This window comes from Salvelinus namaycush, chromosome 21 (genome assembly GCF_016432855.1).
Source record: "Salvelinus namaycush isolate Seneca chromosome 21, SaNama_1.0, whole genome shotgun sequence".
Classification (NCBI taxonomy): domain Eukaryota; kingdom Metazoa; phylum Chordata; class Actinopteri; order Salmoniformes; family Salmonidae; genus Salvelinus; species Salvelinus namaycush.
Genome location: NC_052327.1, coordinates 18029269 through 18041488, shown reverse-complemented (window position 1 = coordinate 18041488; position 12220 = coordinate 18029269). Strand labels below are relative to the sequence as shown.

The following is a 12220-nucleotide window of genomic DNA, read 5'->3' as shown; positions in this document are numbered from 1 at the left end:
AGACTGGTACCCAGGCTAACTGCCTTCCATTTTTTGAGACATTTATTTTCATTACTAGAGCGGCCACTTGAGTATCAGGTCAATATAATGGATAATCTGTGGTCACACACAATAACTGGAAATATGTTAGTCACACGTGATATCTCAATTGGCCCAAAGGCTGCATCATTCGTGAGGGACGACATGTTTTACTGTTGCTTTGTGCAACTTTGGAATCATTGGTTTTTGTTTGATATACATTTTGAAAGTGAAAAATCTGAGTCTGTGTCACTCTGTTACTGTGGAATTGCCCATTTCCCTGGTTGATGCACTGTCATCCAAAAATGTATACTGTGTTGGTTTACCATTGCAGCGTAGTGTAACCGTCTTTTCACAGTCTTCCGTAGTGGACAGAGGATGAAGCTTGATTGTCAACTTTTCAGGTTAATAGCATAATCAAATGTGTATCCTTCAGATACACATTTCTGTTTTCAAACTGCCGCCTGTCCCTTTTCTCTGTGGTCTTTCTCTGTTACTTAAGCAAATGCCACACTGACTGTAACAAATTACATATATTCAGGCCTCCTGCTGCAAATAGGGTTTTAATTGATGGGTGCTCAGTGTATGTCCCCTTGTTTGGTTCTGAATGCAAGTTATTTTATTATTTTTAAATGCACAACATTAATATGTAAGTATAATTATTCCTATTCCTTATATTTTATTTATAGGCAACAGGTGACCGAAATCATCTTTGTCTTAAAAGCTATCAGCACTTTGATGGACTCACTTAAAAAGACCCAGCCAGAAAATGGTGAGTAGAAATAAAGAACTTAGAAAACAGACACAGATATAATTATTTTACTAGAGGCATGCAAAAGTGCCCTTGAGGTTGTTTATATTGCAATTTATCCAGACAAAAAAAAACATTTACCTCTTAATTTCTAATGAAACCAATGATTTATTTAATTGCTTTCTCTTTCACATCGGTCTCTTTCCTTCCTCTCCTTTCCACTCTTCTGCCTCTTCGTCTCTGCTTTCCTCATCTGCCCTCCACTCCTCTGCCTTCCTCTCATCTCTTCTCCTCTTTTCTCTCCCCTACTCCCTTTCCTTTGTCCCACTCCCTTTCCTCTGCCCTCCTCCCTTTCCTTTGTCCCACTCCCTCTCCTCTGCCCTCCTCCCTCTCCTCTGCCCTCCTCCCTCTTCTCTGCCTTCCTCCCTCTCCTCTGCCTTCCTCCCTCTCCTCTGCCCTCCTCCCTCTCCTCTGCCCTCCTCCCTTTCCTTTGTCCCACTCTCTCTCCTCTGCCCTCCTCCCTCTCCTCTGCCCTCCTCCCTCTCCTCTGCCCTCCTCCCTCTCCTCTGCCCTCCTCCCTTTCCTTTGTCCCACTCTCTCTCCTCTGCCCTCCTCCCTCTCCTCTGCCCTCCTCCCTCTCCTCTGCCCTCCTCCCTTTCCTTTGTCCCACTCCCTCTTCTCTGCCCTCCTCCCTCTCCTTTGCCCTCCTCCCTTTCCTTTGTCCCACTCCCTCTCCTCTTCCCTCTCCTTTCCTATCCCCACATCTCCTATCCATTGCACATATTCCCCATCCCATGGTGTGTGCCCCCCTACAGTGGATGGGACCACATGGGCCCAGGTGATTGCCCTGTACCCTACACTGGTGGAGTGCATCACCTGCTCCTCTTCTGAGGTCAGCTCAGCGCTGAAGGAGGCCTTGGGGCCCTTCAAAGACTTTATGCAGCCCCCCGTCTCCAGAGTTCAGAACGGAGAATCCTGACCAGACCAACCCCCTTTTTGTAATTAACAAATTCCTAATGAATGTGTCCTCCTGAGACCGAAACATACACTTCTTCATACAAGTGGACAGAGGGATAGAAGGACGGGCTCTTTTACTCCATGTGAGCCCGTCTAACAGACAGTAACCCGTGGTAACTGAGCTCCCCCCGCGACAGCTCAGTCCACAATGACGACTCTGACCTGCTACACATGACATCATCAATGTATGCTTCTAAAACACTTTCGTTGATACCACCTCCCATTCTTATTCTGACTGGCTGGACTTGTGTATTAACTGCTACAGTAAAAAACAAATGTTTTCTTTGGGTTTTCTTTGTTTTCTTTGGATTTCCTGAAAGGAGAGTCGATGTACAGTGTGTGGTGACAGTGTTAATGATGTAATTAAGAAAAAACAAAGTACTTGGGCTATATGGATCTTTAAGAAGAGAAGGGGTGGGGGGTGGTGTATGAGATTACCTTTTGTGACATTTTCAACAGCCAGGATTTTATTAAAAATCTTACTGTAACATTCCATGTAATCTATTAGCCGGCGTGAGAAGGGATGTATTTGTCTGTATAAAATAAATGGGACAGTTCTACAATCAATTATTTGATTTCTGTGTGTGCCTCAGTGATGTCCTGTTTTTGACCCTGTATATGATTTGAATGTAGGCTCTGTGTCATTTTCTTAATCATGTGAGATTGTATTTCAGAGCTTGCTTAGTCTCAGAAATCCCAAACCTAGTTTACGCTGGAACATTGTTTACATTGTGGGAGTCTTGCTGGTATATTTTATGACTAAAATATAGAAAATACATTTCCCACAATCCTAAACGAGTAAGCTCCTCACTGACATTTCCTGCAAAATTGTAATTAGAGTTATTCTGGTGAGGGTCATGGGATGTATTATGCGGCGTCCATATGCTAGTCGGGAACTAAACTCGGAAAAGGTTTCATGAGCTGAATTTAAAAATCACAAATGTTCCTTACACACAAAAAGCATATTTCTCTCAAATGTTGTGCACAAATGTGTTTACATCCATGTTAGGGGGAGTGCTGAGGAGTATCTCTGTAATAAAGAACTTTGTGGTGAAAAAACTCACTCGGGGCCTATGCCCCGCAAGGCCCAACCATGGCTGCACCCCTGCCTAATCGTGTGAAATCCATTATTTAGAGCCTAATAAATGTTTCAATTGACTGATTTCCTTATGAACTGTAACTCAGTAACATCTTTATTGTTGCATGTTGCGTTGATATTTTGTTTCAGTATACAACCAGTTAGCAAGTCGGAAATGTCCGACTGGCACGTCAACGCGGCATTATATCCAATCTATATTGGGCAAGCGCAAGAACGTTCTATTTGGTTGCGACTATGTATCTTCTTCAAGGTAACAGTTCGCAAAAACGAGTGTCAAGTGTTTCGTTGTTGCGACAAACTGGAGTTTGTGTTAAATCAAATGAGGGAGAGGACAGAGTGTTATCTGGTGCACAGGGGAAAGGGGAGGAGTAGACTAGGGGATGTCTTGGGCGGGGTTTCCCTCAAATTTCAACTGCTCATGAGACGGCTGTCTGCTTAGGAGGTCGGATGAACATAACCCAGTCCCAGGCGCATGGAACCGTATGTATCAGATCGGAATTATGGATGCCAAATGTGTTCGTTATAATTTGCAATTTTGTCTTGTGAGTGCTGCTATTTCAGTGTGTTCTATCGGCATTTGACCATGTACTGGCTGAGGTAGTAGTTTGTGCTGTTGGTTGGGTTATGACATTGCCTGCTATGGAGATGACTGCGCAAACTACTGCCTTGCTAGTGCTGGTATTCGACTTCAAGCCGAGGAGTTTCCTGTTTATTCGTTTTGAAAGGTAAAACTAAATATATGTTAGTTGTAACAGCTACGTTGTTACATTGTAACTGTGGAAGTACTGTATTGTCGCAACAATCCTTCCGTTTTGCCTTACAGCTCCAGAGGTGGCAGCAAGTGGTAGCAATTGGGATTTTTAACTCAAATAAAATACATTTCTCAAGGTGTAACAAGCTGCTTGTGTCAATTTGTTTGCATGTCACATTTCATTGATGAACTACAGCTTTTGGGAAATGAATTGCATATTATCTAGGCTATCATGTACGGTTTTACAGGGAAATGCATGCAAGTGCCTTTTTTTCGATTGGTTTGAGATACTAATTTTCAAAAAAAGTTTATTGTACACCACGGATAGAAATGTGGAGCAAAAAAAAAGGTCATACATTTGTATAGATATTGGATTTCACCCACAGGCAAAGTGGCTGTTGTCTCTCCAATCTGGAAAGCATGTAGGTCACGCTTTTGCTATATGACCGGCGAGAGAGCTGTGACGTGGCGCCCCTACTGCCCACTGGTAAAACTGGAACTGGCCTGATACAGCCTGCAGGCAGGCTACATTTATGGCTAGCCATACCGTCCTTTGTTGATTTTTAGCATACCATCGGTCACTGGAGGGAGAGAGCGCAACATTGCAACACTTATTGTAAGCAAACCATCTAGAGTAGAGGTTCTTAAACTCGGTCCTCGGGACCCCAAGGAGTGCACTAATCATTAAGCTTTGATCATTTGAATCAGCTGTGTAGTGTTAGGTCAAAAAACCAAACGTGCACCCCTTGGGGTCCCAGGGCCACGTTTGGGAAACGCTGTTCTAAGAGGCAGGTGGCCAATTTAACCAAGGCACGTTGATAGAAAATGTGCAGTTCCTTTGGCACCACTGACTGACCTCGCAATCTGACTCAGTTAAGTCATCATCAGACTGACTGACGTGCCACAGACAGACACAGTTGCAGTATTTAGGCTACAGTACGAACTAGAGAGCCTACACACATGAACCACGTGGCCAATGCAGCTCAGCACAGGGCTTTACCATTGTGTCTCTAAAAACAGAGTTGTGACTGGTTGCTGATATGGGTCATGCATTGTGAGTTACCCTCTTAAACCCTAGCTAGCTGCTGGCCAACTGCACCCAGTAGCATCTGCCTGTGCTGTGCTGAGCCCTGAATCAGTATGGCAGCCAAGTCTTGTGATGGAGGGGGGTGGGGACTGGAATGGGTAATGCGTTTTTGATAGGCTGCAGTAACAGGCTGCAAGCCCCAGTCTGTGAAACTGCAGGCTGAAGTCCTCTCGCAGGAGTTCTGATTCAGAGCTGCCAGCCTCAGCCTAGACAGAGCCTGTGTCTAAAATGGCACCCTATATAGTGCACTACTTTTGACCAGAGCCCTATCGGCCATGGACAAAAGTAGTGCACTTTATAGGAAATAGAATACAAGCGTCAGCCCACACAGAGATACTGTGTTTTGCTCTCCTTTGTGAAGCTGCTGTTCTGACTGAAGATTGGGTCCTACTACACTTGACCTTCCTACATTGACATGCTGCAATATTTATGGGTTCACCATTTATCATACGTTACGGTGCTGGCAGATATATGTTCACATTTAGGGCACCATTTTCGCCAGAACCTTTTAGTGATAGAGCTTTGGAAGGATCGATAGTGTGTGGAGAATTCTGCAGGGCCAGGACTGCCTGCCTCTTATTGCCAAGATGGTTGTCATCCATCGTCTTCAGAGAGAGCTTACACATGGGTATCAACAATATTGAACACTGGTGAAGCTCATCTTTCCTTTACTGATTCAGTTGGCTGTGCCATGCCAGGAAACATAATCAGCAATAAAATCAGAACTAATATAACGTGGCAGAAGTGAGAAATAACCAACCAAAAGACATTGTGAAAGCAATCAAATACTTTCTGCCTTAGCTTTCCCAGTGATGGCAAACTAAAGTGAGTGAAGTAAAGATCAGTCAGAACGAGGCAGTGTGGGTAGCTATAGGGTACTGTAGGAGTTATGGAGGACAGCCTCTCCAGTTCAGCCTATCCAGCCCATGTCATCCATCTTGTGTGGACGTTCACATTTGAGTCGGGCTGCAGATAAGTCAGCTTCATTCCGTTCAGACCCCAAGGCAATAAATTAGAGCCCATTCCCTGTGGAAAATCAGCCTGCTCTCTCCTATGATTATCATCACATCTGCACCCTGGAACAGAACCGTCTACCGCTGCCTCCCCTGCTACACCTTCTGATGGACCGGACTGGAGGATCTGCCTCTTGGTGTGTAAACGAAACATTCTCTACATTCCCCACATGCCTTTGCATTGCTAACACTAACATTATAGTCAAAAGGAAAGGTGTCCTGAAAGCACAGGACAGCTGGCACTACAAAACTCCAACAAAGACAAGACTTCCACAAATGTTTCACTTTTTAGAGCTTTTGGCTTTTTCTGGCCATGTACCCCAAAATATCGAAACCCTTATAGGTTTCAAAATTGGTTTCAAGCATTAACTATAATATATCGCAACTTCAACAGTGGGACTGTAACACTTGCTGTAAAGGCCCGATTCAAATGTAGGAAATGTACACCTTTCCTACACTCACCTTTCCTACGCACTTCTCAGTAGTTGGTGTTAAGATTTATAGAACTACTGTTCAACCCTTATCGTATTCAGCGCACACAAGGGAACCACGCCTTCAAAGCCCTTTACCCACCTGCATGAGGTAAGTCTGATTACCAACTACTGAGAAGTGCGTAGGAAAGGAGTGAATAGGAAAGACATACATTTACTTAGTCTGAATCGGGCCCATAGCGCACATGCCTCACGTGACTGTGCCCCCCTCCCTCACTCTGTTCCCATTTTCCTCTAGCTGGGGGACTCAAAATATCTATCCAGTTCCCCTATACAGTCATTGATCCAGTTATTGATTGTGAGGTGCCTACTGCCTGCCTGGGCGTACCTGTACCCTCATCACATTCACAGCGGCAGGCAGGGATGATGAGAATCAACCTGATGAGAATCAACCTGTTCTCTGCTGTGGAGCTATGTGACGACCTTGGAAAAACAATTCACCCAGACGAGTGACTGACTGTGTCATCGCTGTTAAACAATCTGGACCACACACGCATGGGGAGAGTAGGAGTGGATTGCCAGATCAATGCTGGTCTGACTATGGGAATGGGTGGGGTAAGGGTTATGGAGCAGATGGCTCTCAGACTCCTGCAGAGGACCTGGGAGTGTCAGACTCCCACTACAGCACTTTGATATCCAATATAGATTGTCTGTGTGCATATGTACATGGGTGGATGGGTGTGTGTGCATATTTTAATCACTACAAGGATAGGATAATGTAGTCTGATAATAACAATAAGGTATAATGGCCACTGGTGCTCCATAACTCAAGGTTACTTGCGTAACCCCAGTTCTATGAGAATATGAGTGAGATGTCGCACTATGGGATTTGCCTGGGCGTGTCCAGAGGTTCAAAGTATCCAATCACACAGTGTCTGTTGAGACAGACAACTCGAGTGGCGAATGAGGTAAGCCCCTCCCCTCCATAAACGTAGCCACTCGCCCGCCAACTGGTCACTATCAAGCATGCCTCTCTTCCTGTGGTAAGACATCTCACTCATATTCTCATAGTAACCTTGAGTTCTATTTCAAATTCTCGTTTTGATGTCTAACTATGGGATATGGCCAACTCCTGTAACACAGACATGCTCTCCGAAGCCAGGGTAGTACCAACAGCATCGCTCCAAAGAAGGTGCATTGACATCAAGTCGGTAAAGACCTCATAAAAGTATGAGGGGTGGCCACACATTCAAAAATGCAAATCTCCCATAAGGAGATGCCTTAAAAACAGTGCCCAAGAGGTAGCCTTCTGAGCTGTAACTATTGCTATTACATTTGCCAATACAATATCCTCCACTATCCAAAGATAGCCGTTAATAAGGTAGGGGTCCTCCCGTTACAGAAAAACGCAGGGGTCGTAGCCGCTGTAGCGCAATACTCTTGCTTTTATCCAAGAAAATGCGCTGGACACCTGCTGGACACAAACGGTGAAGACACTCTACTTCTGTAAACGGTAAGAGCGGTGGGTGTAACCACAAGCTCCAGCCTGCTACAAGACGGTTGCCGCTGACCCTAGGCATAAAGGAGGTGTTTGGGTACCAAGGTATCCAGGAGGACCCCGGGGCAAACTGAAGGCACGAACGGTGGGCTGACAGTGCGTGCAGCCCACTCAGTCGCTTTGCAGGCATAAGATAGATGGCAAAGCTGGTTAGAATATAAATATTACAACTCACCGCTTTCCAGCGGCTCAAAAGGCTTCCATGGGAAAGCCTCAATCACAATAGACGGTCCCATGTGATGGGCTAAAGGCTTGGAGACTGGTTTTGCGTAAGCAACGCACACCCTCAAAAACGACACAACAGAGTGTCACCCTACTGTGTAACAAGACCTGCATGACAGGCGAGATAGCAGTTCATTGGACCTTTGGAGATCTTCCCTCTGTTTCCTAGTGATCATCTATAGTTGAAGTCTGAAGTTTACATACACTGTGCCTTTAACAGCTTGGAAAATTCCAGAAAATGATTTCATGGCTTTAGAAGCTTCTGATAGGCTAACTGACATCATTTGAGTCAATTGGAGGTGTACCTGTGGATGTATTTCAAGGTCTACCTTCAAACTCAGTGCCTCTTTGCTTGACATCATGGGAAAATCTAAAGAAATCAGCCAAGACCTCAGACAAAAGAATTGCAGATTCTTCAGAAATTTCCAAATGCCTGAAGGTACCACTGTTCATCTGTACAAACAATAGTACGCAAGTATAAACACCATGGGACCACGCAGCCGTCATACCGCTCAGGAAGGAGACGCGTTCTGTCTCCATTTCGCTCCTCCTTAGGTGCGAAAAGTGAAATTCAATCCCAGAACAACAGCAAAAGACCTTGTGAAGATGCTGGAGGAAACAGGTACTAAAGTATCTATATCCACAGTAAAACAAGTCCTATATCGACATAACCCGAAAGGCCGCTCAGCAAGGAAGAAGCCACTGCTCCAAAACCGCCATAAAAAAGCCAGACTACGGTTTGCACTGCACATGGGGACAATGATCATACTTTTTGGAGAAATGTCCTCTGGTTTGAGGAAACAAAAATAGAACTGTTTGGCCATAATGACCATCGTTATGTTTGGAGGAAAAAGGGGGAGGCTTGCAAGCCGAAGAACACCATCCCAACCGTGAAGCACGGGGGTGGCAGCATCATGTTGTGGGGGTGCTTTGCTGCAGGAGGGACTGGTGCACTTCACAAAATTGATGGCATCATGAGGGAGGAAAATGTATGTGGATATATTGAAGCAACATCTCAAGACATCAGTCATGAAGTTAATGCTTGGTCGCAAATGGGACTTCTAAATGGACAATGACCCCAAGCATACTTCCAAAGTTGTGGCAAAATGGCTTAAGGACAACAAAGTCAAGGTATTGGAGTTGCCATCACAAAGCCCCGACCTCAAATCCTATAGAAAATCTGAAAATAAAGTGGTGATCCTAACTGACCTAAAACAGAGAATTTTTACTAGGATTAAACGTCAGGAATTGTGAAAAACTGAGTTGAAATATATTTGGCTACGGTGTAAGTAAACTTCCGACTTCAACTGTATGTAGGTCACACCACTTCTCTCAAATGCATCGGCTGTTTTAGTAAACAGTGGGCGTGTGGGGGGGCACTGGCACTCTGGACCATGAAAAGGTCTTGAGTAGCCGGCTTGTCGCAGGCAAATCTCTGCTATCGGCAAGTTGTTCAAATCGCAGTAACTGTCTCTTATTCACACGCTGTTGCTGGTGGAGAACAGCAGGCAGGGGAAGCATTAGAGTCGGCTGCTAGTTGCTTAGCCACAGAGCCAGTCTTTCTGTTTATAACACCCAGATTGAAATGATCGTGTTTCTTTCTGGCCCTTCCTTTGATCAAAGTCCCTAAAATCAGATGTTGGTCTTCCATTCCCTATCAACCCCTAGAAAATCCAACTTTGAAAACTGTTTCAGATGCAATGTGTTAGCCATCCTGCTCAGTTTACTTTAGCTAGCAGCAAATCGACATAACCACCAAAAGGCGGCAGATGACGTGTGAAGAGATGACGCAAGTCCATAGGCAGTAGTGAGCTCTGCCTAACCCATTACTTTTTACACGCCAATATGCATTATTTGAGAGCAATGAAAATGAATGGGACATATTGACACATGAAAGGCATTGAAGCTCTCTGCCTGCCTTTCGCCGTCCGTTAGCTGGCAGTATAAAGTAAAAACAAGCTTGCGCAAGTCATGTCAATGCCTTGCATTGAGTTTGAAGGGGCGGGACACATGGCTAGGCTGTCTTTCCCCTGGCATACTTGCGCATTTTGTACCAGATCACCGAAAATGTGGGAAGTACTAGAAATCGATTTATCATGCAGAAAAAACATGAATATGACAAAATTATTGATAGAACGTATCTGTTTTTTTCATACATTTTCAGAGGATAGACACTTTCCGGCAAGGAGTCTGGATGTGAGGAATCACGGAAAGACAAATTGAGAGCCCTGGTATCAGAACAGTCAGACAGTCGACCTCCCTCCTTCCAGACAGGTCTCCAGCACTCCAGCTGTCTGCTCCCCCAGGGGGCCAATCCTCCCTGCATGCCACACAGGGCTCACCAAAGCACTGCTCTACTCAGGAATCAATCACCACCTTCCATCTGTCTATAGCAAAACGTCTAGTGCCATCTGGTAATTGAGCCCTAAACACTCCCGAGACACAAAGGCTTCCTATACGAGTCCTGTGTAGTATGTACTGTATCCATCTGATTTACATAATGTAGATCTAAATATGTTGTTGTAGATATACACAATGGTACGTTGTGTTGATGTGTGTACCCATTGTACATTTATTTTGACTTCTAACATTTACAAGAAAAGAGGCTTTGGAATGATAGCTCACACAGTATTTTTTATAAATTGTAAAAGCAATCCTTAATTTTTTAGACTGCACATACGTTTTGAAAACATTACGAATTCCCGATTACTTCATTTAGTGTTTTTTGGAGTCACAAAAAATGTCAAACACAGTATTACAAAGGATAGACTTGTTTCCGACTTGTGTCTTTTTACATTGTACTGTATTTACAATTATTTTTTTACTTTCTGCTTGAGTCTCTTTCTGCATTGTTTTGAGCGAGTCAGTCATAGAGCAGTTGAGCAAAGTTTGTGTGATCAAAACAGAAACACTTTGAAACAGCTTGAAAAGAAACATACTAACACAAAAGTAAAAGGAACAATGATAAGAGTTAACATGGAATATGCACGACTGGAAACTGATTTATCTGGATTAGAAACCGTGCGGTTGTAGACGTCAACACCTCCCTAAAAACGTTTTTAAAACAACTCAGATACGAATCCACTTAAAACTCCACAGACACATCTTGCAAGTCCCAAGTTCTGACATCATTAGTGACTGTATGGGTTTATCTTTAGAGCATCAGCGTCATCAGTAGAGGTCCTACGTGAGGTGGAATGCCTATTAATGTAGCTCCTGACTGGTCATCCAGGAGACATTGTCAGCCCACTGTATTGAATAAAGAATATACATACTACATTGACTGAAGTGCATCAAGCATTTAAATGGATGCTTTTTTATAGATCCTCTGATCCATAAAAGGGGAAACAGGTGGGAACCCAAGACACTGTAGATCCTTCATACTGTATCTGAACAGAAATTGATTCAGGTCAATGCCATAAATGGTTAGTTTGCAGAGTATCGTTCAGCAAAGTCTAAATACCAAACTGCATAATAACACAAGGATACAGGATAAAATACACTCTGTACAGAGAAAACGTTCTATTCAACATCCGGCATGAGAATCAGTCACATAGCTCCCTGAGTTGTGTGACATAGGAACAGTAAACTACAAGTAAACATCATTTCAAAATGACAAAAAACACAGAGCGTTGAGTTTCATTCCAACATCCCAATGCATCTTTTGTGTTTCTCCCAAAAACTTCCTAATACATGTATCTGATGTAACTCTGGTCTGAATGTTAATTTGAGAGATACACACTTGTTGTAACTTGAACTTTTGATTAAATCAAGCATTTGTTTCAAGATAAAATTACACAACCATGTCTCAAGTAAATATTCTTCCCTCACAACATTCAGTAAACCATTTATACTTATGTCATATTCATGTAATACATGACAGATAGGGGAGTTTCCCCTAATACAGGGATGGGCAACTAGCAACCCTCCTTTTGAATGCCCTTTGATCACATTTCTTTTTTTTTGGGGGGGGGGGGGGGTTTGGGGAACCCAGTCGGGGTCTCAACTTATTGTTGAGAGTTAAAATAGTAAAATACACATGGTGCAATTTAAGAAATTTGGTTGTGCATCAACAGTTTTTATCTTATGTCAGTCAGAGTCAGTAAATTAGCCAATGACAGCTAAATAATTGTTGATTGCTAAGTTAGCTGGCTGCTAAACTATATAAACTTATTATGGTCGAATTACCATCAGTGGGCCCCGATGTACTTCGTTAAATCAGTCTCACTCAGTTATATATTAAAAACTACAAACTGTAGAATTGCAGCAAAGT

The 12220-nt window shown here is 43.7% G+C and overlaps 1 protein-coding gene across 4 annotated transcripts in view; it reads left to right on the top strand.

The window, feature by feature from the left end:
• The window catches only part of mon2 (MON2 homolog, regulator of endosome-to-Golgi trafficking), a 50188-nt gene extending 47827 nt beyond the window's left edge, over window positions 1-2361 (top strand). For all 4 annotated transcript variants that reach the window (XM_039017301.1, XM_039017304.1, XM_039017302.1 and 1 more), the window contains 2 exons: window positions 708-790; window positions 1585-2361. In XM_039017301.1, the coding sequence (XP_038873229.1) occupies window positions 708-790; window positions 1585-1748 (247 nt within the window). In that variant the 3' untranslated portion in view covers window positions 1749-2361. The remainder of the gene's footprint in view (window positions 1-707; window positions 791-1584) is intronic.
• The last annotated feature ends 9859 nt before the right edge of the window (window positions 2362-12220 follow it).